Below are 25,802 nucleotides of genomic sequence, written 5' to 3'. Positions count from 1 at the left end.
TAGCTTTGTATAGATACTTTATTTCAAAAAATAAATTTCGGTACACAAAAAATATCCGATAAAAACTCTCAGTAAATATTACCGTACATATCACAAATAAAACTGATGACATCAGGATGGAAATTACAATATTTAACCATCATACACCAAAGTGCTATCCTCAAGTAAAACACAGTCCATTTTAAAAAATAATCTGGTCAAACAACTTAAAATTCAGATCAGACGGCATTCAAGTCACATAGAAAATATAAAAAGCATTAGTAAGGAAACATTTTCTATATGATAAAGCAAGAAATCCCACCCCCCTATTCGAGTGCACATCCTTTTGAATCTCATAGCAAAATCTCGCACCCACTTTACAGATATTTACCAAGCATGAAAACATTAGATGTCAATGAGATAGTCTTAGTTTCAAGGCGCAACCTCTTTCCAACCACAAGTACCATCAGTTTTGACGAGAAACAAGATTGGTTTTACGACAACAATCGTAAACGAGGCAACCGCAATTCAGATAAGGATAAATAACATTTAGGCGAATGGAAATAAAACCTTCGAATATGAATTTTTTTTCCCCACATTATGAAACATTAAAAATTCAAAGAGCAATAAATCATATTTTTCTACTTCTTGAAGTTTCACAGTGAACTCTGAAAACGAAAATTTAATTTTTTCATAATGCGACTGGCGAAGAACTACATCATTTTGGGAAGTATGAACTACATCAGTACTATAACCATAAGCCTAGAGTACTAAGGGATTTGTAAATCTTTTCCCAGCCCATTTCTTTGACTTACTACTTCAGTTTCATTCAATATTAACGAAAGGAGTAACAGCGGCAATGCACGATGCCCTCAGGTGGCTTGATTCTGCAGTGAACTGTTGGTACTATAATAGGTAATTATCCAAAAAAATTTTATTAAGGGTAGTGTTTTTAACTAATTTATTTATGGCTAAATTATATTTTTTTTCAGATGAATTTCGATTACATTACTTTCGTTTTTATCAAAAGTGCAGTGCTTATTTACTATAAATTATTAGAGAATTAGAAATTCTTAAGATAAATTTTCCAAACGATCATACACTACGTAAATTCACGTCTAACAACAAATCCAAATTCACGTTTCCTTACTTATTAAACTCTATAAATATGTTTTTAAATGTTTTAAACTTTTGTAGGAAACATACTTCCATAGCATACCCCTCCCCCTGCCCCCCTAAAAAGAAAAAGCGGAGCATACAAAAATCGTTAGCAGTTTATTTATAGTCAATCTCTTTGGGTCAAATAGTGGATGAAAAACAGATACTCACAGCTGTTATTTAGTCAATCGATATAAAATCTGGCAAAGTTCCAAGTGATGGTCTTGAAGGCGCTTCTTCACCACCAGTTTCAGTAACAGCTACTGACATGGGATGATCTTGGGCAATTTCCCCTTTCATAACTTGTATCTTTTTCAACAGTCGGGCCCTCATTGACTTCAATTCACTAGACAGCTTATCTTCATCTTTTTCGTCACTTTGCTCGAAGTATCTTTCGGCGGATATTGGTTCCTGGTTTTTGGTTCTGACTATTTTTCTTTTGGGTACAGATTTGGGTTTCCTGATGACTTTGATATGCCTCAGGGGACATTTGTGACCTTGGGAACATTTTCCTGTTGACTTGAATTCTATGCAAACATTTTCGTGCCTTCGACTACACTAAAATTAATGACAAAACAGAAAAGATCATTATACCTATATGAGAGATACAGAGCAAAGGTTTCCCAGTCCCTATCATAAGCGAATGGATAACTCACGAGTAAAAACTATCACACGAGTTGTAAAAGGAAAACAATCAACGGCATCTAGCATCTGGCAACTTTGCTTGACTCAAAATTGCCGCACACTTGTCTTCTTGAGGTACTTTAAAATACAATGCAGGATAAAGAATGCTGAATTTTACCCCCTTCCCCCCTAGTAGGCCTACCAGATTAAAATCAACTAGACCACTTAACCTACCAAAATATTCAGAAGTCATCGTAGCCCTACTTCGCGTAAGAGAGATTTTGACCTAAAAGAATTCTTTAAGATTAAAATGCTAATGAACTATAACTTACGCAGAAATTCCAGCCTTAACTTTGTTGCACTGTTGCATTCTATTTTATTGGTTGGTCTATTTTCTTTGAAAAAATTTGTTCTTTTTTATTGGATTCCCTAGATACCATACTACAAGTGGCGCTGTTAGTTTTCAGGGTTGCCAGCGCTGTTAGTTTTCAGGGTTGCCAGTCCATCAAAATATAATGGAGAGGGGCAAGGATCTTTTCTTTTCTTAAAAAAATATACGAAAAGGAAAATTTTAAGAATCTAGAGGTGGGTGGGAGCTATTTTCTTCAACAAAAATACCGAAAAAGGGTAATTTTCTAAAATCCAAAAGCGTAACAGAATCTGTTTCGACAGCCAGAGCATACGTAATTTCTTTAGTTCTATACCTCTACTTCACCCAGATGGATTCTAGTCTAACAGATGCTCGTAGTGTCAGAAATTTCGATTGTATTGGACACAGAATCTCTAGATCCTTTTTCTCTCTTCTTCCCCCAAAAGTCGGCTTGAGATGCCAGTCCATGAAAACGTAAGGGGGAGAACCAAGGATTTTTTTTCATTTTTTAAAACGAAGATACAAAAAGAAATAGTTTTGAAGACCCAGAAGAAGGGGAGGGCTATTTTTCAACGAATATACCAGAAAAATGCAATTTTTCAAAATCCCAAGGTGTGTGTGTGTGTCACAGAATCTAGAGTGAAATTTCCCCTGAACCTTCCCTCAATTGGCAACATTGGTAGTTTTTTATACTCATTTCCCATGTTAAATCACCGAAGAGCCAATTTTTTCATACTCTTAGCCCCCTTTTACATAAATACCAAATTCCATACTCTCCCCCAAAAAAGAATGACCACTGTGCTTGTTGATTGCATTGCGATAATTCTACGATGGTTTTTCCTCTTTTTTTTTCTATGCCCACCGACTCAGGTCTATTGAAGGAACGCGATAAGGGCCCAACCTCAAAGGTCCTATAGGAAATGTGGACCTCAGGCCGGACTGATGAATAAATTATATTTGGAAAGATAGGTATAACTCTTTACTGATTCTTACATCAAAAATCGAATATCACTAAGACGGCTAAGAATAAAAATAGTATGCAAAAGTAAACACACTGAAGAAATAGGATCAACAGAGAGAGAAAGAGAGAGAGAGAGAGAGAGAGAGAGAGAGAGAGAGAGAGAGAGAGAGAGAGAGAGAGAGAGAGAGAGAGAGAGAGAGAGAGAGAGAGAGAGAGAGAGAGAGAGAGAGAGAGAACAAGCAAATGCCAAAGGAGCCTCCCTCCCAACACTCAAAGGTATTGGCGTAGAAATGACGCCGGTTGAGTTAGTGAAAAAATGGAAAAGAATAGGGTCAATAGTTACACACGAAAAGAGCAGGTAAGAACCGTATAGAATGAAGAGAATACTATGAAAAAAAGAGGTGTAAACTGTTGCAGAATTTAAGAGAACATAATTGATTTAAGGTGCCCGTAAACCCTGATTTGTCGGCAAAAGTTTTTGATAGTAAAAATTCGTATAAACATAGAATTTGTCAAACAGCATATGAAAGAAACTCTAATATTCTAAATAAAATACAAACGTTAAAAGATGCATTTAGTTTAAATACAAAACTATTGAAATTGCAAGCGATATTTTAAGCGGATTTAGATAGCATTTGGGTTAGACAGTGTTTGAAAAACTAAAATGGCTTGATTTAAACTTAAAATCATTTAAGCTTGAGACAGTATTTTAAAGTTCCGATAAAAAAAGTTTTTTTTTTTCTTTTTTAATATGGTTCAGGGGAATTTTTGACCATGGAATAATTTTCCTGCAGAGTTGAATTCCAGAAAAATATGTCCATACCTAAGATTGCACTAAAATCAATGAAAAAAAAGAAAGGCGTCTGATCAAACAGTTCGTGGTAACGAACTGTAGTAAGGAGCGACCCGGCTCAATAGTAACCAAAACTCTAAAAAATTGAATTTTGATATCAATAGCTACATCGAAAGGATCGCATTTTATGCTGATTTTAAATATATAAGTTTCATCAAGTTTAGTCTTACCCATCAAAAGTTACGAGCCTGAGAAAATTTGCCTTATTTAAGAAAATAGGGGGAAACACCCCCTAAAAGTCATAGAATCTTAACGAAATCACACCATCAGATTCAGCGTATCAGAGAACCCTACTGTAGAAGTTTCAAGCTCCTATCTACAAAAATGTGGAATTTTGTATTTTTTGCCAGAAGACAAATCACGGGTGCGTGTTTATTTGTTTGTTTTTTTTTTGTTTTTTTTTCTTTTTCCCAGGGGTCATCGTATCGACCAAGTGGTCCTAGAATTTCGCAAGAGGGCTCATTCTAACGTAAATGAAAAGTTCTAGTGCCATTTTTAAGTGACCAAAAAAATTGAAGGGCATCTAGGCCACCTCCCACGCTCATTTTTTTCCAAAGTCAACAGATCAAAATTTTGAGATAGCCATTTTGTTCAGCATAGTCGAAAACCATAATAACTATGTGTTTGGGGATGATTTACTCCCCCACAATCCCTGGGGGAGGGGCTGCAAGTTACAAACTTTGACCAGTGTTTACATATAGTAATGGTTATTGGGAAGTGTACAGACGTTTTCAGGGGGATTCTATTTTGTTTGGGGGTGGGGCTGAGGGGAGGGGGCTATGTTGGAGGATCTTTCCTTGGAGGAATCTGTCATGGGGGAAGAAAAATTCAAGGAAAAGGGCGCATGATTTTCTAGCATTACTATAAGAAAACAATGAAAAATAAACATGAAAACGTTTTTTTTTAAATGAAAGGAAGGAGTAGCATTGAAACTTAAAACGAACAGAGATTATTACGCATATGAGGGGTTCTAATACTTTAGCATAAAGAGCGAGGTATTTAGGAGGAGATAAATACCTCGCTCTTTATGCTAAAGTATTTTTAGTAATTTCAACTATTTATTCTACGGCCTTTCTGATTCAGGGGTCATTCTTAAAGAATTGGGACAAAACTTAAGATTTAGTGTAAAGAGCGAGGTATTAACGAGGATACAAACCCCCTTGTATACATAATAAAAATATAAGATTATGAAAGTTTGTTACGTAAGTTACTAATTTATAAGTTCCGTATATTTTTTACTAATAAAAACGTTCGTTAAAAATTAAAAGTTCTAGTTGCCTTTTTAAGCAACCGAAAAATTGGAGGGCAACTAGGCCTCCTTCTCCACCCCTTATTTCTCAAAATCGTCTGATCAAAACTAAGAGAAAGCCATTTAGCCAAAAAAAAGAATTAATATACAAATTTCATTTTAATAATTTATGTGCGGAGAGCCAAAACCAAACATGCATTAATTCAAAAACGTTCAGAAATTAAATAAAAAAAAAAACAATTTTTTTTAGCTGAAAGTAAGGAGCGACATTAAAACTTAAAACGAACAGAAATTACTCCGTATATAAAATGGGTTGTCCCGTCCGCAATCCCTCGCTCTTTACGCTAAAGTTTGACTCTTTGCCAAAATTCTACTTTTTAAAACCATTGAAAGCTTTAGCGTAAAGAGCGAGGGATTGCGGAGGGGACAACCCATTTTATATACGGAGTAATTTCTGTTCGTTTTAAGTTTTAATGTCGCTCCTTACTTTCAGCTAAAAAAATTGTTTTTTTTTTTTATTTAATTATCAATAAGAGACATGACAAGAAATAAAAATGGTATGTGAAAAAAGAAAAAAAATGCAAAAACTGAATGAGGAGTAAAAATCCAAAAAAGCCGAACAAAAAAGAATATTCAAAAGCGTTAGAATTGACTCCATTAGAATCGATAAGAAAACATTATAAACATGATATAACTAAGAAAGACAATTGCGAAACTACAAGAATTATAAAAACACCGAATAAAATAGAAAATACGCTCCAAAATTTTCTTTACGAAGAAAACAACATGAGTAAACAACATGGTGATAAAAGTAACATTCATTTAATAAGTGAAAAATTCCCTATTGTATGGTAAATTTCGAATAAAAACAATTTGTTGTGTTTATGTATTGAAAAACTCGTCAAAGTAACACAAAACAAGACCGAGCACGTAAAAAAGACGAAAAGAAACGAACAACAATAACTAAAATAAGCGGAAAAACAAAAAAAAGATATAAAAATACGAAATCAAAAAAGAATTGCAAGTAAAATCACTGAATCAGCAGATGGGACGAGCAAGATAAATGAAATTTTCTATTGTGCTTCGCTATCCTTATAGCGATGGCAACGTCAGAATCAGTGACATTGAATTTGGCAGTGATTTGCGTATCCCCATACCACGGATGCAGATGAAGCAAATATTTCGCGAAATGCAAATGCATTTATCTAACTTTTCCTGGTTAATTTTAGTGAGTTGTTTCTAGAAGAGAGTAGCACACAGTTTGTGAGGAAGGACGACAGTATTGTATAGACCTGCTAGAAATGGCCGGTTGAACCAGAGTTTGCAAGATATGATAGAAGCAAAAGATGCTGAAATTCGTCGTTTCGAAGTTTTTGGGTGTGGCGGATTGACGAACCTATGGATAGACCTAGATGAATAAGTTGGTCAACGGGCTGGACAGAACTAGGACCGAGGGATGAGGTAGGGAAATAGTAGTCCATTTTCCAATTAAGCAGCACAAAAGCATATTTTGAAGAGCTGGACTGAAGACCCAAGTTTTTAATATTCAGCTTCTAGGATTTCGAAATTTCGGTTATACTCTAAAGAGTTTGGCTAAGTTTCATGATGTCGTTCGGATAACACAACAAAGATAGTTTATTTTCTCTTTCTAGTCAAGCTTTGGTAAATACAAAACAATGTCATGTTGAAGGTGAAGGGCAACAGACGGTAGAAACAAAGGCTTAACAAAAATAAAAAAGAATTGTCGTTTGGTTGCCTTTTTTTCATCTCATCCAAATTAATCTTCTTAGTATAACACAAAAACGTGGAAGCTCTTTCTAACCTTACCCCCCCCCCACAAAAAAAATACAGTTAGACAGTACATTCCCCCAAAATCAAATACAAAATGAATATCTTATACAGTCAGAGATGAGCCCTTTACAAATTGGTGTCTTTAAGCTATGCAGTAAATGAACAATCTTTACCACTTTCCATGCTAATGGGGAGTATCGAAGTATTAGTACCAACTAATGGAGCGATACATCAGGCTTTATTGAGAGTTCTAATAGAGAGCTAATATAGCTTAATAGAGAGCACTATCAACTACTTATTGATTATGTACAAGTCTTTGACCTTATTTGAAGCAAAGGCTAGGGGCACATTCTAAAAGACAAAGGTATCCCAGATGAAATAGACAGAATAATTGAGGGTATGTACAACCTGTACAAAGCCGGATATTGAACATTGACAGGTTCTCTGATGAATTCTCGATAAGTTCCGGACTCCTCCATTGATATATTCTCTCCTCATACTTACTCAACCTTTTTCTGCATGTCACCCTCTCCCTGATACATGCCGAGTACAAGGCAAAAATAAGTGGGATTCTGCTTGGCAAATAGACGTATGCTGACGATATTCATCAGTTAGCTACGAGCACTCAAGACCTCCAAGTACACGCTGACAGCACATGCAAGAAACGAAACCGTTTGGGGTTGAGCTTATAACAAATAAAACTACGGTCGTGATTATGTCATGTCAGGACACCTCAAATCCTCTACCTATTGTAATTGATGATGAGTAAGGGAAAACAGTCGACCAATTCCATTACTTCGGCAGTCTGTTAACGGCTGATAATTACCAAGCTGCTACTAACGTGAGACGCCACCAGGCTCTGGCCAGCTTTGGTTTCAAAAGGCTTTTAAACTTATGAAAATCCAGCCACCCTTCGAACCACCTAAAAAAATCACCTCTTTAAAAGCCTGAACATTGCCCTGTATGAGTCAGAAACATGGGCAATAAAAGGCGAAAACTGATGCAAACAATTCAGATTCAAAATGAGATAAATTCACCTCTTCAAAAGCCTGGCCATTGCCCTATATAGGTCACAAACATGGACAAGAAAAGTCAAAAACGGATGCACACATTTCGGATTAAAAAAAAGATACCTCTACTGTATAGCGAAGATTAGATACACTGACCATGTAACAAATCAAGAAGTTAGTAGAAGACTAAAGTCACGAGACACGATCATATTCAAAGTTAAAAGACAGCAACTCCACTGGGTCGAGCTCGTCAAGAGAATGGATCCTGTTTGTCTACCCAAGATATCACTCAGAGAGACAAGTGAAGGACGTCGACAGCAGGGAAGAAATCGCAAGAGGTGACTGACAACTTTGACGGAGAGAGTAATATTGACCAGACAGAGCAACATATCGAGTTTGGGTCTATGAAACTTTGAAAGGAGCGCCTCCGATACAGCTGATGAGGAGGGATGTAACTTAAATAAGTACCATTCTCTATGAGAAGTTTTTCAAATTAAAATAGTAAAGATGATTCACCCTCTAGCCTCCCTTTGTTTGTACTAAGTATGTAAAATGAGCGTTGTGGGCAGGACAACTACCCTTTTGCTGCATAATTATTTCGAGTGTATAATGTTGATTCAACACTTTATCTACACCCACACACCAGCTTTTGAAAGATTCGAAATAATAATCAAATTTTAGTTTTATTGTTACATTGATTAGTCATCATTTTATAGACAATAAACGTGTAAGTTCTTACCTTATCCCCCAAAAGACACTTTCCAGAGATAAAGCTTAAGCAAATTGGTGTATGTGAGCCATGTTTGACGTGAGGAAATGGACACTCCTTACCAAGGCGACATCTCCCTTCCAAGAAATACTGACAAGTAGGCATCATTTTCTTCCTATAAGATAAGAAACTTACTTACCTTTTTCCTTTTTCTAAATGATACTAAGTAACTATTGTACTGGATCAGTATTAAAAACAACTCAGAAAAAAACAACAACAAAAAACGTAGTTTTAACATCACATTTACTTCCTCATTTTACAGTGATTGGATTTTGTCATTATATATCGTTGTTTCCTTCAACTAGGCTTCAATTTTAGCAATGAAAATTTCTTATCTTTTCATTAATTTTTACATTATAGCATTATTCAACTTTATGTGTATGCTACTGAAAGAGAAAATTCAATTCACAGGAGATATAACATACAAAAGTAGTAATTATTATGATAATAAATAATGTTTATGACTTTTCAATTACAATAATACAGAGTGGTGGACCAACAGCCTTCCCCATGTCTAAGGATAAAAGGAGAAACAATAATAACAATATAAAAGACGGAATAGTGAATATGGAATCTTAGTTCTACCGATTACTCAAGGATGTTTATAAGAAATAAACATGGTAGAATTAGACTTAAAGTAAAACTCACGTCAGTGGTAACTCACGTTTATGAGGTAAAACTCACGTGTGGCCCATCATAACATTTTCGGGGGGAAGGGGCTAAGACCGAATTATTTTTAAAGGCTCAAACACCCATCTATCAATTTTTCTGATTCAAATAGCGCATATCTGCTTTCTCTCAGAGAGAAAGATTGGGGGCAAGACATTCAAGTCTCCCCTCTCTTCACAAGTCACAGAACAAGTCTAAATCATACAATAAGAAGTAGAAAAAAGAGAGCCAAAAAAGCAACTTCTGGTATCAAGACAGTATTCATCGTTATTCTTTTATTCATAACAATGCACCAGTTCAAACATCACTAGGAGCCTAAAAACCTTGGAAAATAATAACTCCATGATTTACATTGATGAAGCACCCACACAATACGTCCGAACTAGCCCCATGCACAGCACATCCCAAGTCCATAAATTATCAGTAAAACACGTTTTGATAAGAAAAAAGAATTAAAGCCACATTAGCGTACTTACGCTTCCATCTTTGATATTGAGTGACTATATGCACATTGATTACTTTCCTGTTTTGAACATTTACCAAATTTTGCCAAAAACATACAGGGGAGTGTTCCTTTTTTCTTTAAAGAGGACAGTGTTGCCAAGCTTCGATTCCTTGCACGACTATAAAGTGAAAAAGAGCACATTAACTTCTTGAAAAAAAAACATTTGTTAATGATAAGATGTTAATATTGGGTATATATGGGCACATCTACACACAGAGTGAAGGATCCAAAAGACACTTCTCCTTAAAAAATTGAAAAATAGTGTCTCAAACACAATCAAGCCTCAAACGTGTTTCTAAAACTGAAAGAACAGCTTTAATGTAGAAAGGACTCCTTCCTCTTAAGAGATTGCAAAATGGTGACCCAAAAGTTTGCTCCCTTCCAATTCTGACAAATCTCCAAGCTAGGAAAAAACACTGAATCTTCATAAACCTCCCCTAAGTGTCAGGTCTATGCACACTTCCATGTATGAAATTCTAACCCTGTGCATTACTAGAAAGATTTCGAAAATATTTCAGCTGGTTTGCTGGAAGGTTCCAGAAAAAAACTAGTCTTGAACTTCAAATAGAAATAAAAGCCCCTCAATTGGTTTTATGAGGTGTTTCTAATGTTTAGTAATCGTGGTTACACCAAGAATGGCGTAACCGTACCCAGTATGGCAAAACTTGCTGCTCTGAGATACACACTAGGTACCAGAGAGTGGGTGACTCCTCGGGGCTTTAGCACTAATGGAAAATCCCACAATGTAACTTATATCTTGTTTTTGATATCTCGAAATAAAATGAAAAATCACTATTGAAATTTTTCTTTCGCCAGATGGAGTAAGCCTTAAGCTAAGAACTGTTGTGACTATATGGATATATCCACCATAAAACAAAGATTCTAAAAACAAAAAAAATAAATAAAAAAATAAATAAAAAAATAAACAAAGATTCTAAAACACTCAGAACTACTCTGTCTTCAGGTGCAGTAGTACAGGAGGTAGCACCAGTACAGTCTTAGTTGAACAAAAATGTAAGTAGTAGAAGTTAAAGGAGAGAAAATAGACCTACTAAAATCATACAAAAATACGCAATAATTGACCACGACCATAAATACAAACAACCCCATTACATATCGGATAATTTCTGTTTGTTTTAAGTTCTAATGTTGCTCGTAACTTTCATTAATTTTATAATAAAAAAGAGCCAAAACAAACTCTCTGGGAACTACGGTTCAAACCTGCCAGCAACAACAACTCCTCTATCAGGGAGTGGTGATCTTCGACATAAATACAAACAAAGAACTCACACGGCCTAGTGCTATGCTGGCATCTGCCGCCTTTGATTTGCGATGAGTTGTTATTATTTTTACAGTTTTTAGTTACAATCTAGCTTTTAGGAAGTTGAAAAGTATGATTTAACGGTTCTTATTCAAAGGGCGTGTTTACACTGGCACAGTTCAGTTCCCTGATCATAAAAACAGAAAATGTTCATTTGGTCCCTGTTCAAAAAATGTGCGTCATGACCACCTTTTGAACGCCAATTGAGTCACTTTACACCTCGTCTTGGCCTGTTTTGTACTATGTGACCAAAATACTGCAACAAAACTTGGATCCTTTTTACACTAAATCAAGAATTAACTAGTTTTAGCACAATGTATAGACTTACCCAGATCACTTTTGGCTTTTAAAACAGCACTAGAATTTCAAACTACAATCAAATGAACTTTTCACCAAGTTCAAAAGACCACCTAATGTTTATGAAGAAAAACAATGAGACACATTGCTCTTTACTTGAAAATTCTTACATAAAAACGCTACCTTTACATGTCTATTTCTTTTATCAAATTCAGGGTATTCCCAAAAATGAAGTGCTGGGGCACCTTCAACTCTGCTCTACAATAAAGTTGAGCTTTTATGCAGCAATGCTTTGAGAATGAGACCTCGTTTAGGTACATTTGCTTTATTCAATTAATTAACTAATTAATTGAGCCACTGCTCAAAGGTACTTTGACCTTCTAGTAGTGGCTATGTTTATTTAATAATTATTGTTTCTTTTGATGAAAACAAAGAACTCTATGTATCTGTCTACTCAAACAGGATCCTTCAAAAGATGACACAGGCCATCGCCACTATTTCTTTAAGCACGGGTTCAACTTTTTTTTCACAATGGCTTAGATATCTAAAATTGAATGTGTCCTTTAAAAAAAAAAAAAACTGTCATCCTTCTTCCTTCATTTTGAATCAGCATAAAAAAAGGATAATTTTGCTATATTTATATAAGATAATGATAATTTTATGATAATTTTCACAATGGCTTAGATATCTAAAATTAAATGTGTCCTGTTAAAAAAAACTGTCATCCTTCTTCCCTCATTTTGAATCAGCATAAAAAGAAGATAATTTTGCTATATCTATTGATATTTTTATGATAACTACTATGATAATTTTCACAATAGATATCTAAAAAATCTATATCTATATCTAAGTAGATATATCACTTAGATATCTAAAGTTGAATGTGTCCTGTTAAAAAAAAAAAAAAAAAAAAAAAAAAAAAAAAAAAAAAAAAAAAAAAAAAAAAAAAAAAAAAAAAAAAAAACTGTCATCCTTCTTCCCTCATTTTGAATCAACATAACAAGAAGATAATTTTGCTATATACATTTTGTTTAAATTTTATTTGTAAGAGGTAAATTATCCATTGAGATTGATCACTTTATCTGGAGTTGATTGACAATGTATGTACAGTTATATACAAAAGAAATTAATTACTACTTACGAGACAACAGCTATTGAAGAGTTCACTTGTACTACTTTTGATACATCAACAGATTTAATCCTCTTCAGTTGACGGGCCGAGGCAGAATACAGCACATTTCCTTTCCGAATCATTTTATTACTCATTTGTCTACTTTCATGAGCTAAATTTGGCTTAGACACAGAAATTTTTCTTAGTCTAGTACGTGAAACACTGTACCTCAAAGAACCCTTGTTTACTAACTTGGGGGATTTCTGGATGAACTTCAATTGCATAGAACGATGGGCTAAGTCTTTTTTGAAAGCAGATAAATGTGGCGTAATTGTTGGTCTTATCATTTTGTACCTGCTAATCACAGATAAAGAATTTGGGCTTTTCTTGGAAACACTGCTTCTTCTTTGAGGAGTGCGTACTATCTTGTATTTAGACACACTTGGTATTTGCCTCTTTATATTAAGGGGCATTCTTTGGGCTGTACGTACTATCTTGTATTTAGATATACTTGGTTTTGTCTTCTTTATATCAAGGGGTGATTTTTGAGCAGCTGAAAATACTTTTTTTCTCTCATTCTTGGAAGCACCAGACTTAACTATGCTATTTTTAACACCAATAGTTTTTACTATCCTTGGCATATTAGTCAATTTAAATTGTTTCAAAGGTTTTGCACTTTTAAGACTTGAAGTGTTCACCAATCTATACTTCGACAATAAATTTGTGGGTGAATTATGACTCAGCAATGGTATACTGGGTATTTTTGTTGATGCTTCTTCAAATTGACCATCAGAATGACGATTCACTTTGGCTACCGCACTGTATCCTTCAGGGACTAGCTTGTTTTTCCTTACTAGTTTGTAACGACTATCTGTAGTTACAGGATGACAGGCACTAGCCAGGGTTGTCTGAACTTGTTGCTTTTTAGCTAAAAGCTTACTGTCACTTTTGACAATTTTGTACCTAGTATTTATCCCTCTACCAAAAGAGTTCTGTCGTCTCACAAGGGAAAGTGAAACTGAGTTCGCGTCTTTCTTAAAATTGAAATCTCTAATTGTGTTACTTGCTTCTGATGTATTTATAGTTAAGTCCCTAGTTTGGTTAATCATGTCGGATTTATTAAGCAAACTTTGCTCAATTTGATTCTTCTTAAAAGAGCCAATTGATGATTGACCCATAGACTCTGAGCTCTTACTGACTGGAGCCTCTTGAAAAGCCCTTCTTTCTTTGTGAGTAAAAGATTGAAACTTCTTAGCATTCATGCAAGCCTCCCTCTGTCTATATACTTCTTTATCTCCAAATGATTGAGATATAAAATTATTCCGTGTTTCTAGGCCATTTGAAGATGTAATTTGTACATACTCCAGCTCAGGGGGCAGCGATTTTGAGCTCCTGGTGACAAAAGTTTCTTGGAAAGTCCTTCTTTGCTCCTCAGAAATCGACTGAAACTTTTTGTTATTTATATAGGCCTTCCTTGGTCTATGTGCCTCTTTCATTTCAGATTGTGAATTTGGTGCCATTTCTTGGTGGCTTTCAAACAATTCCATATTCTCTGACTCAGGCTCAGAAGGTGGCGGAGGCGGGTGTATCAATTGGTAATTCCAATGTGGTACAGTGTTCTGAAAATGTGAATGTGATACATATTGAGATGAATGCAAGGGATTATGTTGCCAATGCTGAACATAATATGGGTTATTTAGGCAATAATTTATTTCTGGCATAACATCTAGGGAAGGGTGGTGTTTTAACGAATTGGGATCCTGAGAAGAATGGCTCTTTGAAATAAATTTCGGGTTGATGTAGATCCTTGATGGTACCTTCTTTGTGTCAGGAGGAGACATTAGCATTGTTGACCTTGAAATAAAAGAAAAAGACACAGTAAGATAATTGCTTGAGTATTATGATTATGCGCAAACTGTCCAAGACTATGACGTGATACTATAATTGATAAAAGGTAATAATCTTAAAAAAATATGGCTTTTCACTCAATTACTTTAACACAGTGAGGTCAGATAGGATCTGACAGCCCAGCCGCTTTTCTGTGCTTGTACATGTACTTGATAATTATACATGGTTAAGTACAATAACTGTACTTGACCATGAATCTGACAAAATATTGTTAAGCTAAATACATAGTTAATCAAGCATGCTTGTCACCATTTTTTTTTCTTTGCTAAAAATAACACCCACTTATTTGTTACAATTGATTTTGTTTGCTTCAAAGTTGGAAAAATGTAACCCAAGTTCAAATGAAAACAGCACTTAAAGAGGGGCTTATTGCATTTAAGTCCTATTGTTGCTGGTTATTTGGTTTAGAATTGGGTTGAATGGTGTAACTCAATAAGCTCAACCAGAGTCCACCCAGCTCTAAATGGGTACTTGGTAAAACCTGAGGGAAAAATACAGGAAGCATCAATGATTGGTTCCCAACTAAACATTACATTACTCGCCAAAAGGAGAAAATCAAGAGATCTGTACCTTGCTATGGAGACCATTGGTCAGCATGAGCAAAAGCTTATGTAAGTATATTTAATAATTAAAAAAAAACAAAAAACTATGTATTCAACATACAAGTGATAGGACAGAACAAAGATTTGCATAAGCAGGGACACGTGGAGAAATTTATTGAAGAGGAGGGGGCCAAACACTTGTCCTGGAATGGGGGCTAAAGAGCCAAAAATGAAACCTCACAATTCCCCCTAGAAATGAAGTACAGATCTTGCATTTTTAGTAAACTTTGGTCTTTGGAGTGGGGGGGGGGGGGCTGAAGTAACTCGCTGGCCTAGTCATTTGATTTCTATAGGTGCCAAAAAACTGCTTACAGCATTTAATAAAAACAGTTTGTTTCATTTAAATATACATATATATATATATGCACATGCTACATGTTCAAAAAGTGGGAATTCGCCTATTAAGATGTCAAGCCTGATCAAAAAGAAAAAAGGCATGTACAAGGGATATACCCAATTAATCAAAAACGTTGCAAACAATTCAAAATTTTGAATTGAACTACCACCATCTATTAAGACAAAGGTTTGTTACAGCTGGTCAGTCAATTATCTGAAGCAAAAATATTTCACCATTATATTAAAGCCAACTCAAAATCTTAGCCCTATTTGATATTAGTTGCAATAAACATTAATAAAATGGTTTCAAAGAAAAGTTAAAAGCAATATGCATATCTTTCTGTATGCATATCAAATTCAAATTCATTTTATTTAAAAAACATGCAACAGACAGAGCTGATTATTAGTTTTTATTGTCATACACACACAAAAATTCATATCTGATGCAATATCCTTCTGCATGTGTTTGCAAGATCTGTGGATCCAGCAGGTGGTTCCATTCACCTCTTTGAAATTCCAGGATTACTTCAACTGATCCTAACTTCCATAGAAATACCTGCCAATTGACAACAATCCAGCATGCTGCTAGCAATAATGGCATCTTTTTAAGATTATTATCACCAACCCTATACATTGTGGCTTCCACATCATGTGAAAGGGAGAAATTGATAAGAGCATCAAATGAAATAGGGATTTGTAGTTGATGACAGCAATTTCTCAATGTGCCCTATGTACTCTCAATCCATTGAGATCTCAATCTCAATGTAATCTCAATCCATTGAGTTACATTCAAAGAGAACATGTTGAGCATTTTTCCAAGTCTGATGGCAATTTCTGCATAGAGGGGCGTGATGGATAGCCCCATTTAACAAGATCAGCATTAGGTAAATGATTTCAGATTTTAGCTTATGATAGAGCATATCAAAATCCTTAGACTTTAAAGGAGGATGAACAAAACCCATTGCCAAAGCAATACTAAAACCCAAACTAAGAAATTACTATGGATAAGCAATGAAATGTAAATTGAACAGAAATTAAAATGACTAGTCAACTGAAACTTAAAACAAACAAGTTACTACTAATGAGAGCAGGCAACTGACAGACTATATTGCACATTGACTTGGCAATGACAAATGATAATGACATGACACACTAGAGGCTAGTGTATCATGAGGCTACAACTCCTTCAAATAGACTAAAACACTTATGTATCATTTGTGGTTTACAGAAAAAAATGTATTTTTTTCTTCAAACAAGTTGCATAGATGAGAAAATTCCTTTCAATGATCTTGATTTACAACAATTGAGATTTTGAAAGGTTGATGACATGAAACTTAGCTACTTTTTTGTTTAATCCATTAGCCTCCTAATTCCACCATTCAACTGCCACCTGCTTCTGTCTATCTTGTTGGAAAAAATCTATCTATCTTGTTGGAATGCTTACAGGATAATCAGGGGCATTGACAATACTGTTATAACTTTTTTGAGATGACTACTTGCCCTTTGACAATTCAGCACACTTTCAAGATCTTCCCCTAGCAACCCCCCCTTACACATAGTTGATTATGTTATTTTTCATGCAGACCTACAAAAAACTGGAGCAAGATGCAGAGTACTGTTGTAAAATCATCATCATTCTAGAGCTGTGAGAACCAATTGGGAAAAGAAATTTGTCATGAACAGCACTATGGACTTTAAGAGCATGATTAACAGAACATAATTACAGAGAACTTAGCCAAAATGATTCAATGACTGCTGTTTGACACTTTTGTTAAATTGAACATCCTCATCACCTCATATGCCTCACTATACAGCAGTATTTAACGTGATGAGAGCCATTGGAGATGTCACTGACCTCTCACTTCTTGTGAAAAGTCACGTTAATAAACAAAAGAATAGATGGCCTATTTCCAGAAAAAAGTACAGTGTATTTTTTTTCTTGAAATTCAAATTTTGTCAAAAAGGGGTCTTAAATGTATTCTGGGTCTTAAATAAACGAAACAAAAATATATTGCTCTATCCTATGTATCTTTTCCTTAGTATTTCTTCAATTATTCATACGAAATAAAAAAATGTTATGAAAAAGAAATAATTTTTTTTACCATTCAACATTCAAGTCAAACACTTCTGTTTCCAGTGAAGGGTGATTCTCAACCTATTTTGTGTATATGGGGGGGGGGGGCATTGAACATGGCCATGTTTTAGTGCTTTATAATTATGACCTATTTTGAGTCTCTTTCACTTTACTTGATTGTTTATAAATTTGAGGGAGCAACCACTCTGCCAGCTGGTGTACATAATGCCACATGTGCTGTGCAGTTCTGTAACATCTATCACAGTTTCCACCACGCTTGACACAGTTTCCACCACACTTGGTCAACATGGATATAATTCTTTTCATGCTGAAAATTGGTGTGTTTCAGAGGTTTTATTTTTATTATGTACCTGTATATAGGTACATAATGAATATAGTTAATAAATAACTATATAGTTAATGAATTAACTATATTCAATAACTATATTTGAATATAGTTAATAATAAGTAAATATTCCATAACAGTATACACCAATTTTATATTTGGAGTATTGAATGGTATTACTTTCAGCATAAGCCTGGGTAAGTAACTGGGCATGAGGGAGCATGTTAAGAAACAATTCTTACTTTACAATAGGCAGAATAATCATAGTTAACACATTTTGTATGAGGCCTTTTTTTCCTTTCCCCCTAACACCCCCTCTAATGTGCAAACATATAAATAGCAATGAAGACCATACTACCTTTCTATCACACACATCAGAAACAAGAAGAATAATAGGAAATTCTTTTTGTAAGACAGTAAAAATCTAATTTAAATGAACATATAATAATATTTCCTTACATAGGGACTTGGAGGAATATTCACTAAATGCTCTATACACAAATTTAATTATCAACAGTCTTACAAAATATTGAAAAAAAACAGTAGATATTAATACAGAACCAGTCACAATTAGACCTTTGAGGTTGTTGTGTTTAGTGCTTTTATGCTTATGCTTGCTGCTTATTATCTTATGATTGCTGTTTGCTTATGTAGTTTTGTTGCAGGTCAGTTGGCTTAATAAATTAATCTACTTGGTAACAATACATGGTGTCAGAAGTTTCAGAGATGGACAATCTTCTTCCATGCCCATCATTCAACTGGGAATCAGCCAGTCTATAAGCATGGACAAAATTTGAACAGCATGTAAATCTCATATTCAGCAGACTGCTGAGTGGAAAGAATGCCAAACAACAATGTGCATACCTTCTTCTTTGGCTAGGAGAAAAAGGACGAGATGTCTTTAGTACTTGGATATTAACATCAGAAGAAAAAGACAAACTTGATGTTTATCTTAAGAAATTTAAAGAGTACATTGCTCCTATGAACAATCCTATAATCACTCGCTATAAATTCCATAAGTGGGATCAGTTGGAGCATGAATCAACTGAACATTGCATTACAACCCTCAAGGTGCTTGTCAAAGACTGTAAGTTTGCAGACAATTTTGAGAAGGAGATATTGAGAGACAGATTAATATGTGGACTGAAACAACATAGAATTCAAGAAAAACTATTATCTCAAGGTGGAACCCTTACTCTTGAGACTACAGTGACAATTGCAAGAGCTTTTGAGACAACACAAGAGCAGCTCATGTCCATGTCAGCCATGTCCTTGTCACAAAATACTTTACAAAAATACTTTCCTATTGTTCGTCTTGTTTTTGATCTTTGTGCAATATATTTTCTATTTTAAGAAAACAATTCTTACTTCATAATATGCAGAATAATCATAGTTGGCACATTTTCTATGCAGCCCCACTATACTTTACCCCCAACCTCCCTTGATGGGTAAATATATAGCCCAAATTATGTGTAACATCACAGTTCTTGTAACTAATTTGCTCTGAAGTGTGAATTAAGGTAATTTCCCATCTGTGTCTCAGTTGTTTCAACAGAAGTACCTGCAAATTGAATCAACTGTGACAAAACAAGAACTGGTTTTGAAACAAGAAATATAGGCTGAATTTATTCAAAATATATAATTTGGGCAGCATATTTGCATACTAGAGAGGTTAAGGGTAAGTATGATGAGGCTGCATGTTAAAGTGTTAACTATGATTATTCTGTATATTATTAAGAAAGAATTGCTTCTGTAACAAGTTTTCTTCTCTGCCTAGTTCTTTAGGCAAATTTACACATTAGGGTAGGAGGGAAAGAAGTTAAGGGTAAAGTAAAAAAAACATCATGAATAACATTTTAACTACGATTATTCTGTATACTATAAAGTAACAATTGTTTTTTTTTTGTACTATGTTTCCTTAGGCCCAGTTACTTATTTAGACTTATAGCCTACTTTCTTGTTAGTATAGGGTAAAGGATATTATTGTATGAAAATCAGAAAGAAAAAAATATACATAAGGCTACCATTAGATTACAGGCTTATATCCAATCCTTGTATAAAACTGAATTTGCTGCTGTTACCTTTGCATCCTAGCAAATTTAATCTTGTTATCTCATTAGAATGTAAAGCAATACCAAGGGTGTTTTCCTAAATTTCAGAAAACAATTTACAAACCTTCAATACCTTATAATGAATCCCCTAAACTCAAATTTTGGTAAATATTGAGCAGTTCATATTACTAACCTACAAATAAAGTGAACATATGACTAGATGTCAATTTTAATGTTCTTTCAGAATGCAATAATTAGGCCTAGGCCTACTTTTCTTACAAATTTAGTTTTAAGCCATTTTTGAACCCTTGAAAATGATAATTTCTTTCTTTTTTTTTTGTATGAAAAGGGTTAAAAGATTGGTTTCAAACTTATTATTTCATTTTAAAATCCATTTTGTTAGAGCTTCATAGTCTGTAAGCATTGATTTGGACATAATTCTAGTTTTGCTACTATTTGCTATCTTGGAAAGGGGTTAGGGTAGGAAAATGAAACTTTCAACAATGAATCCAGGACTGAAAAGTACTCTGGGAAGGTATTGCCAAGCTTCTATGTTCATCCTCTTCTGTTTTCCAAAGTAACATTTACCTTAATTGTCAGATATCAGTTTCTTATTATATGGTTTGAATTCTGAAAATGCAATTTCTGTTGTTTGAGTAGGCCTAGAATTTTAGGCCATACTCATGGGTAATTTCTAAATTTAGGAAATGAATTTGCTGGTCTTTGAAAATTTGAAAACAGATGTTATAGCCCATTTCTATATCCCAACAATATAGAATGAAAATATTATTTTCAGGGGTCCTAAAAGGACTTAAAATCAAATTACAAGAAAAGCAATTATTATATTCAGTAGGCTAAGAGCATGAAAAATGGTATCTAGTGGTAGCCTAGCCTATGTTCCCTTTATTTGTAGGCTAAGTCAATAATATGAATTGCTCAATATTTAGCAGAATTTTACTAAAGGACAATTGTGATGCACAATTTGGTAACTGTAATTAGCCAAGAATATTGGGAAACAATGAAGTAGAGCAACTTTCTAAATGAAATACTACCCTAACAGCCCTGTCAAATCCTCAAAACCTTTTGGCATTTAAAAATCAATCATATAACTAACAATAATAAACTAGCAAACACTGAATCCGTTGATGTTAAACTTTTTTGGAAATACAATTTTTCTGCAGTTTTTCTGCTTCAACTTGAGTTCACCTCCAAAGCAGAATTTTTCAGGGGTCTCACTTTTCAGTTGCGTGTAAGGTTGCCAATACGTCAAAAATGAAATCACTAGATTCTTGAAAAAACCGTAAGTCAGCACATAAATCAGTAGATTATTGGAAAAAATCCTTTAATCAACACAAAAATTTCTAGAATTATAATTCCCTTTTTAAATGTAATTAAAGGTTATTTTTGTTCCTTCACTATGTTCTAAACAGGCATACCTAGAGGAAGGGGATAAGATTACCCCTCCCCTAAATGTGGAATAATACCTTTAGATTGGTGTTTGTTTTGTTTTTTTTTTCAAGCGAAAATTACCATTAAATCTTATATAAGTATTATATAAAACAAATTCTAATAAATCAAAAATCATATCTACGCTGTAACATCTCGATCTAACTATAGTCTTAAAGCAGTTTCTCCATATAGCTCTTTTATTATAAGTATCTATTTTTACGAACCTCTTACTGATAAGAGGAAAGATTTCTCGATTACCGTTGTTAAATTTTCTAGCACTACATTAAGTGATATGTTAGCATACATTGTCGCAAAATCGAAAGACTCAATTCTTTTAGCTGAAACTATTGTTAAAGAGTCTATCACATGCAGTGAATTATTAACACTCCAGTATGGATTAAAATTCGAATTTTTTTAAATACCAGAACTATAGGTTTTAAGTTTATTTATAATTTCCTTTGAAATTAAAAATAGGTTAGTAGCAGCGATGCGGGTTGGACAGCTAGCTTTTCAATTAATAAGCCGTGGTTTAGGGGGATTCTTATGAAATTTTACAGTCCAATATAGGAAAGGGAACTTTGTATCATTGTCATAAATTCTAATATTGAATTTTTTAAAAAGTATTTATTCAGTTTTTTTTTTCAATTAAATTTCCACCCTCTAAATTCACCTTTTGGTAAACATTAGTCGTACATAACTCCCTTGTTAAGACATCACAATACAGCTTCCGACAAATTATGGCAAAATTATTATTAGCTTTATCCACCGGCACAATTACAAATTCATTCTGTAACGTATATATATATATATATATATATATATATATATATATATATATATATATATATATATATATATATATATATATATATATTTGCTCTCTTTAATCAAAACATATATTTTTTCCCGAAACGATTCAGCAATATATCCTTAAAATTGGCACACTAACGCTTTTTGGGTTCAAAAAATGGTCCAGATAGTCCTCAAGTTCAGGAAAATTCATCTGGAACCTTAATTTCGAAGAATTTACCATGCCAAGAACATCACATCAAGACTTTAGATATTAAGACTTTATTTTTTAACGGTTATTCATAAAGCCACCAGCTTCAGAAGCCATCCATTCAAAATGGGAATTATCGATGAAGTGCGCAGAAACAGCAAGAGAATGAATTAAGCTTAGAAAGACCTAATTTTGTCCTAATTTGGGCTATAAGCTGAATGCTGGAATAATTATTCACCTACAATAAGATATTTTAAGTTCGTGGAAACCAGTGTATCAAAGTATAGTGGAGGTGAATAATCAGAAAAAACCTAGCTGGATCCTAAAGTAGAATGTAAACTGTCTTTTGAAGCTTCTTTCAACTAACAAAATATCTTTTTTAAGTTAAAATAAAGCCCTAAACTCTACTTATGGTTCCCATGTAATTCAACCGCGTTTACCTTGATCCATACAGTAGAATCCTACTGTAGCAGTTTCAAACTCCCACCTGCAAAAATGAAGAAATTTTGTATTTCTTGCGAGAAGAAAGATCACAGGTGCATGTTTTATTCTAGGATGACTGTATCAAACCAATGGTCCTACAAGCCCAAGTTCTCTTTTAAGTGTTCAAAAAGATTAGAGGACTAGTCTTCCTCCAACACCCCCTTTTCCTCAAAGGTTGTCCAATAAAAATATTTAGCCATTCTGTTCAATATAATTAAAAGGTCCAATAACAAGCCTATAAAACAACTTTTTTTCAGCTAAAAGTAACAATAACCATTAAAACTGAAGACGAACAGAACTTATTCTGTATATGAGGAGGATTTACCCCCTCCCCAATACCTCGTTCTTTAAGCTAAAGTTTCACTTGTTGTCCCAACTCTTTAAGAACGACTCTGGAAGCATAAAACCCTCCTAATTATAAGAAGCTTTTTCAAAAGGATTAAAAAACTTTAGCGTGAAGAGTGAGGTATTGAGAACGGGGAAACTCTCTCATATACGGAATAAATTCTATTTGTTTTAAGTTTCAATGCTACTCCATACTTTTAGCTGAAAAAAACCATTTTTTCAAATTTAATCAAAAAAGAAAGCCTAGTTCGAAATTTAGCAGTAAACTATGCCTGAGTCAAATAAATATTAAATATAAAAAAAAGTTTTTTTTTAAATGAAAGTAAGGAGCGACATTTAAACTTGAAACGAACAGAAATTACTCTGTATATGAAGGGGGCTTTTCCTCCTCAACGCCCCGCTCTTTACGCTAAAGTTTGACTCTTTCTCTTAACTCTACTTTCTAAAGCAGTAAAAAACTTTAGCGTGAAGAGTGAGGTATTGAGAACGGGGAAACTCCCTCATATACGGAATAAATACTATTCGTTTTAAGTTTTAATGCTGCTCACTAGTTTCAGCTGAAAAAACTTTTTTTTCAAAATTTATCTAAAAAGAAAGCCTAGCTCGAAATTTAGCAGTAAACTATGCCTGAGTCAAACAAATATGACAAATTTTACCTTAAAAAGTGATACGCCTATCCTTACAACCTTACTGGTTTGATCTCACTTGAACCCCTTGGCTTTCCCATGTTTCTATTTTGAACAAGGACACTTTTGCTTTTTGTAATCTGTTCTCTACGCCTTTCCTCAGCTTCGACCCTAGTTTATAATACTGTTCAAATGGGGGTTTTAGCTATTCCCCTAACTATTTTAGCAACTACCTTTATATCATCTTGGGTACCTTCCCCCTATCCTAAGAAATGTTGTCTTGTTAGGATTAATAGGGAAAGTCACTGCTTTGTAGCTTATTCATTAAGACTATCAAGGACACAGTGGTTTAAGCATACACAAGTATTTGCCCGATTGGATTTAATTTTAAATATCATTTTACAATGGTTTCATTCTGAATAGGTGTAAAACTATTGAGTGACAGGATGTGCCGTGTTACCAGAGACCTCTCGAGTGCGCAGGCGACCGGGCAGTAAAAAAATTGGGTGTATTTTGAAAAATGTAATTATTGAAAAAAAAGGGGATCAAGGTTAGCTTCAATTTCAAAGCAATATCAGAGGATATTCTGAAAACCTTTCGAGATATAAACATCAATCTTTTCCTAAAAGAAATGAATCTCAATGCAACATGTTAAAGAGATAGATACAGACGATCAGTGGAAATTATAGAGATTCTGAAAAAAATCCGAAAGTATGTTTTTTGTATGTTGGTCGTTTCTCAGGAGATAAGTTACCATCGTCTAGCGTTTTAGGGAAGGTTCTTATGGAAAAGGACGTCTGTAAAGCGAAAAGTTCAACTGTATTCTTAGTAGCAGTTTGGAAGTTTCTGGAACAGACAGTTGGACGAAAAATGAGTTGGAATTTAGTATCAGTAGTGATTTCAGCAGTCTGAATGGAGTATCTGATGACGGCTTTTTTTTTATGGGGTTTTAAAAGCGCTGAGAACACTGGATACAGGTAAAACACGGAACTTGACGGTATTACAAATGTTATGTTAACAAATTTGACATCTGTTTTATTTGAGACGCTTGTCACACTGTTTAATCTGTTTTTTTCGGCTGGATCTCTTCCAAGTAGATAGAAAGAAGCTCTTGTGAAGCCACTATACAAGTCTGGTGGACGTGATTCTTTTCAAAAAATTACAGACCAATTCTCATTACTGCAATATTTTGCGGAATATTAGAAAAAACTTTGGCTAATCGTGTACGGTTACACTTTGAAGAAAATGGGCTGTGGTCAGAGACAGAAAATGCATACAGGCAGAAGTGTTTATGTAGTAAGAAACTATTCGGGGTCGTAAAAGACTTCCAGCAGTTTGCTGACAAAGGTGACTCATTTGATTGCATATATTTCAAATTTCCATATGATTGGTAGAAGTCAAGCTGTTGTTGTGGGTCAGGCAAAATCCTCAAGTATAATAGCTAGTAGTGGGGTTCCACAGGGTAGCTGCTTATGTCCAGTTTTATAAGAATATATATTAATGTGTTAATATATATAATGTGAATATTAAAAGCTCCGTATATATTAATGATTTACCGTCAATTATAAGATATTCTACAACTAAATTTTTGTTGATGATGTTAATTTGTACAGGAAAGTAGGGCTCAGTACAAGATGAAAAACTACTCCAGGAGGATATAGAAAGTTTAAGTGAATGGTGCAGGAAAAACTATATGGTTTTAAACACTTCAAATTGTGCTGTCATGAACTATCTCCGTAAAAAGTAGGTTGTTAATTCGCATTCTCACTATTTGATTGGATGCACCAAGGTACCAGAGGTGAGGACTATCTGCAATCTTGGCATAGTATTTGATTCGTTATTAAAGTTTGATGAGTATACAAGGATTATCTTGGGTCGAGTACGGTTTACAGTGTCTAGAATTGAAAGAGTATTT

General features: G+C 34.2%; 1 protein-coding gene across 1 annotated transcript; it reads right to left on the bottom strand.

Moving 5' to 3' along the window:
• LOC136031635 (zinc finger CCCH domain-containing protein 3-like) lies at positions 1-21,238 on the bottom strand. Its single transcript, XM_065711276.1, has 5 exons — positions 21,221-21,238; positions 12,698-14,521; positions 9,910-10,056; positions 8,735-8,879; positions 1-1,695 (listed from the first exon to the last, which is right to left on the bottom strand). Exons 2-5 carry the CDS (start codon positions 14,512-14,514, stop codon positions 1,318-1,320), a joined length of 2,487 nt encoding a protein of 828 aa, XP_065567348.1. The 5' UTR covers positions 14,515-14,521; positions 21,221-21,238; the 3' UTR covers positions 1-1,317.
• Positions 21,239-25,802: the final 4,564 nt, after the last annotated feature.

This window comes from Artemia franciscana, chromosome 10, assembly GCF_032884065.1.
Source record: "Artemia franciscana chromosome 10, ASM3288406v1, whole genome shotgun sequence".
NCBI lineage: Eukaryota > Metazoa > Arthropoda > Branchiopoda > Anostraca > Artemiidae > Artemia > Artemia franciscana.
The sequence above is the reverse complement of the archived record's forward strand: the minus strand, read 5'-3'. Positions and strand labels throughout refer to the sequence as shown.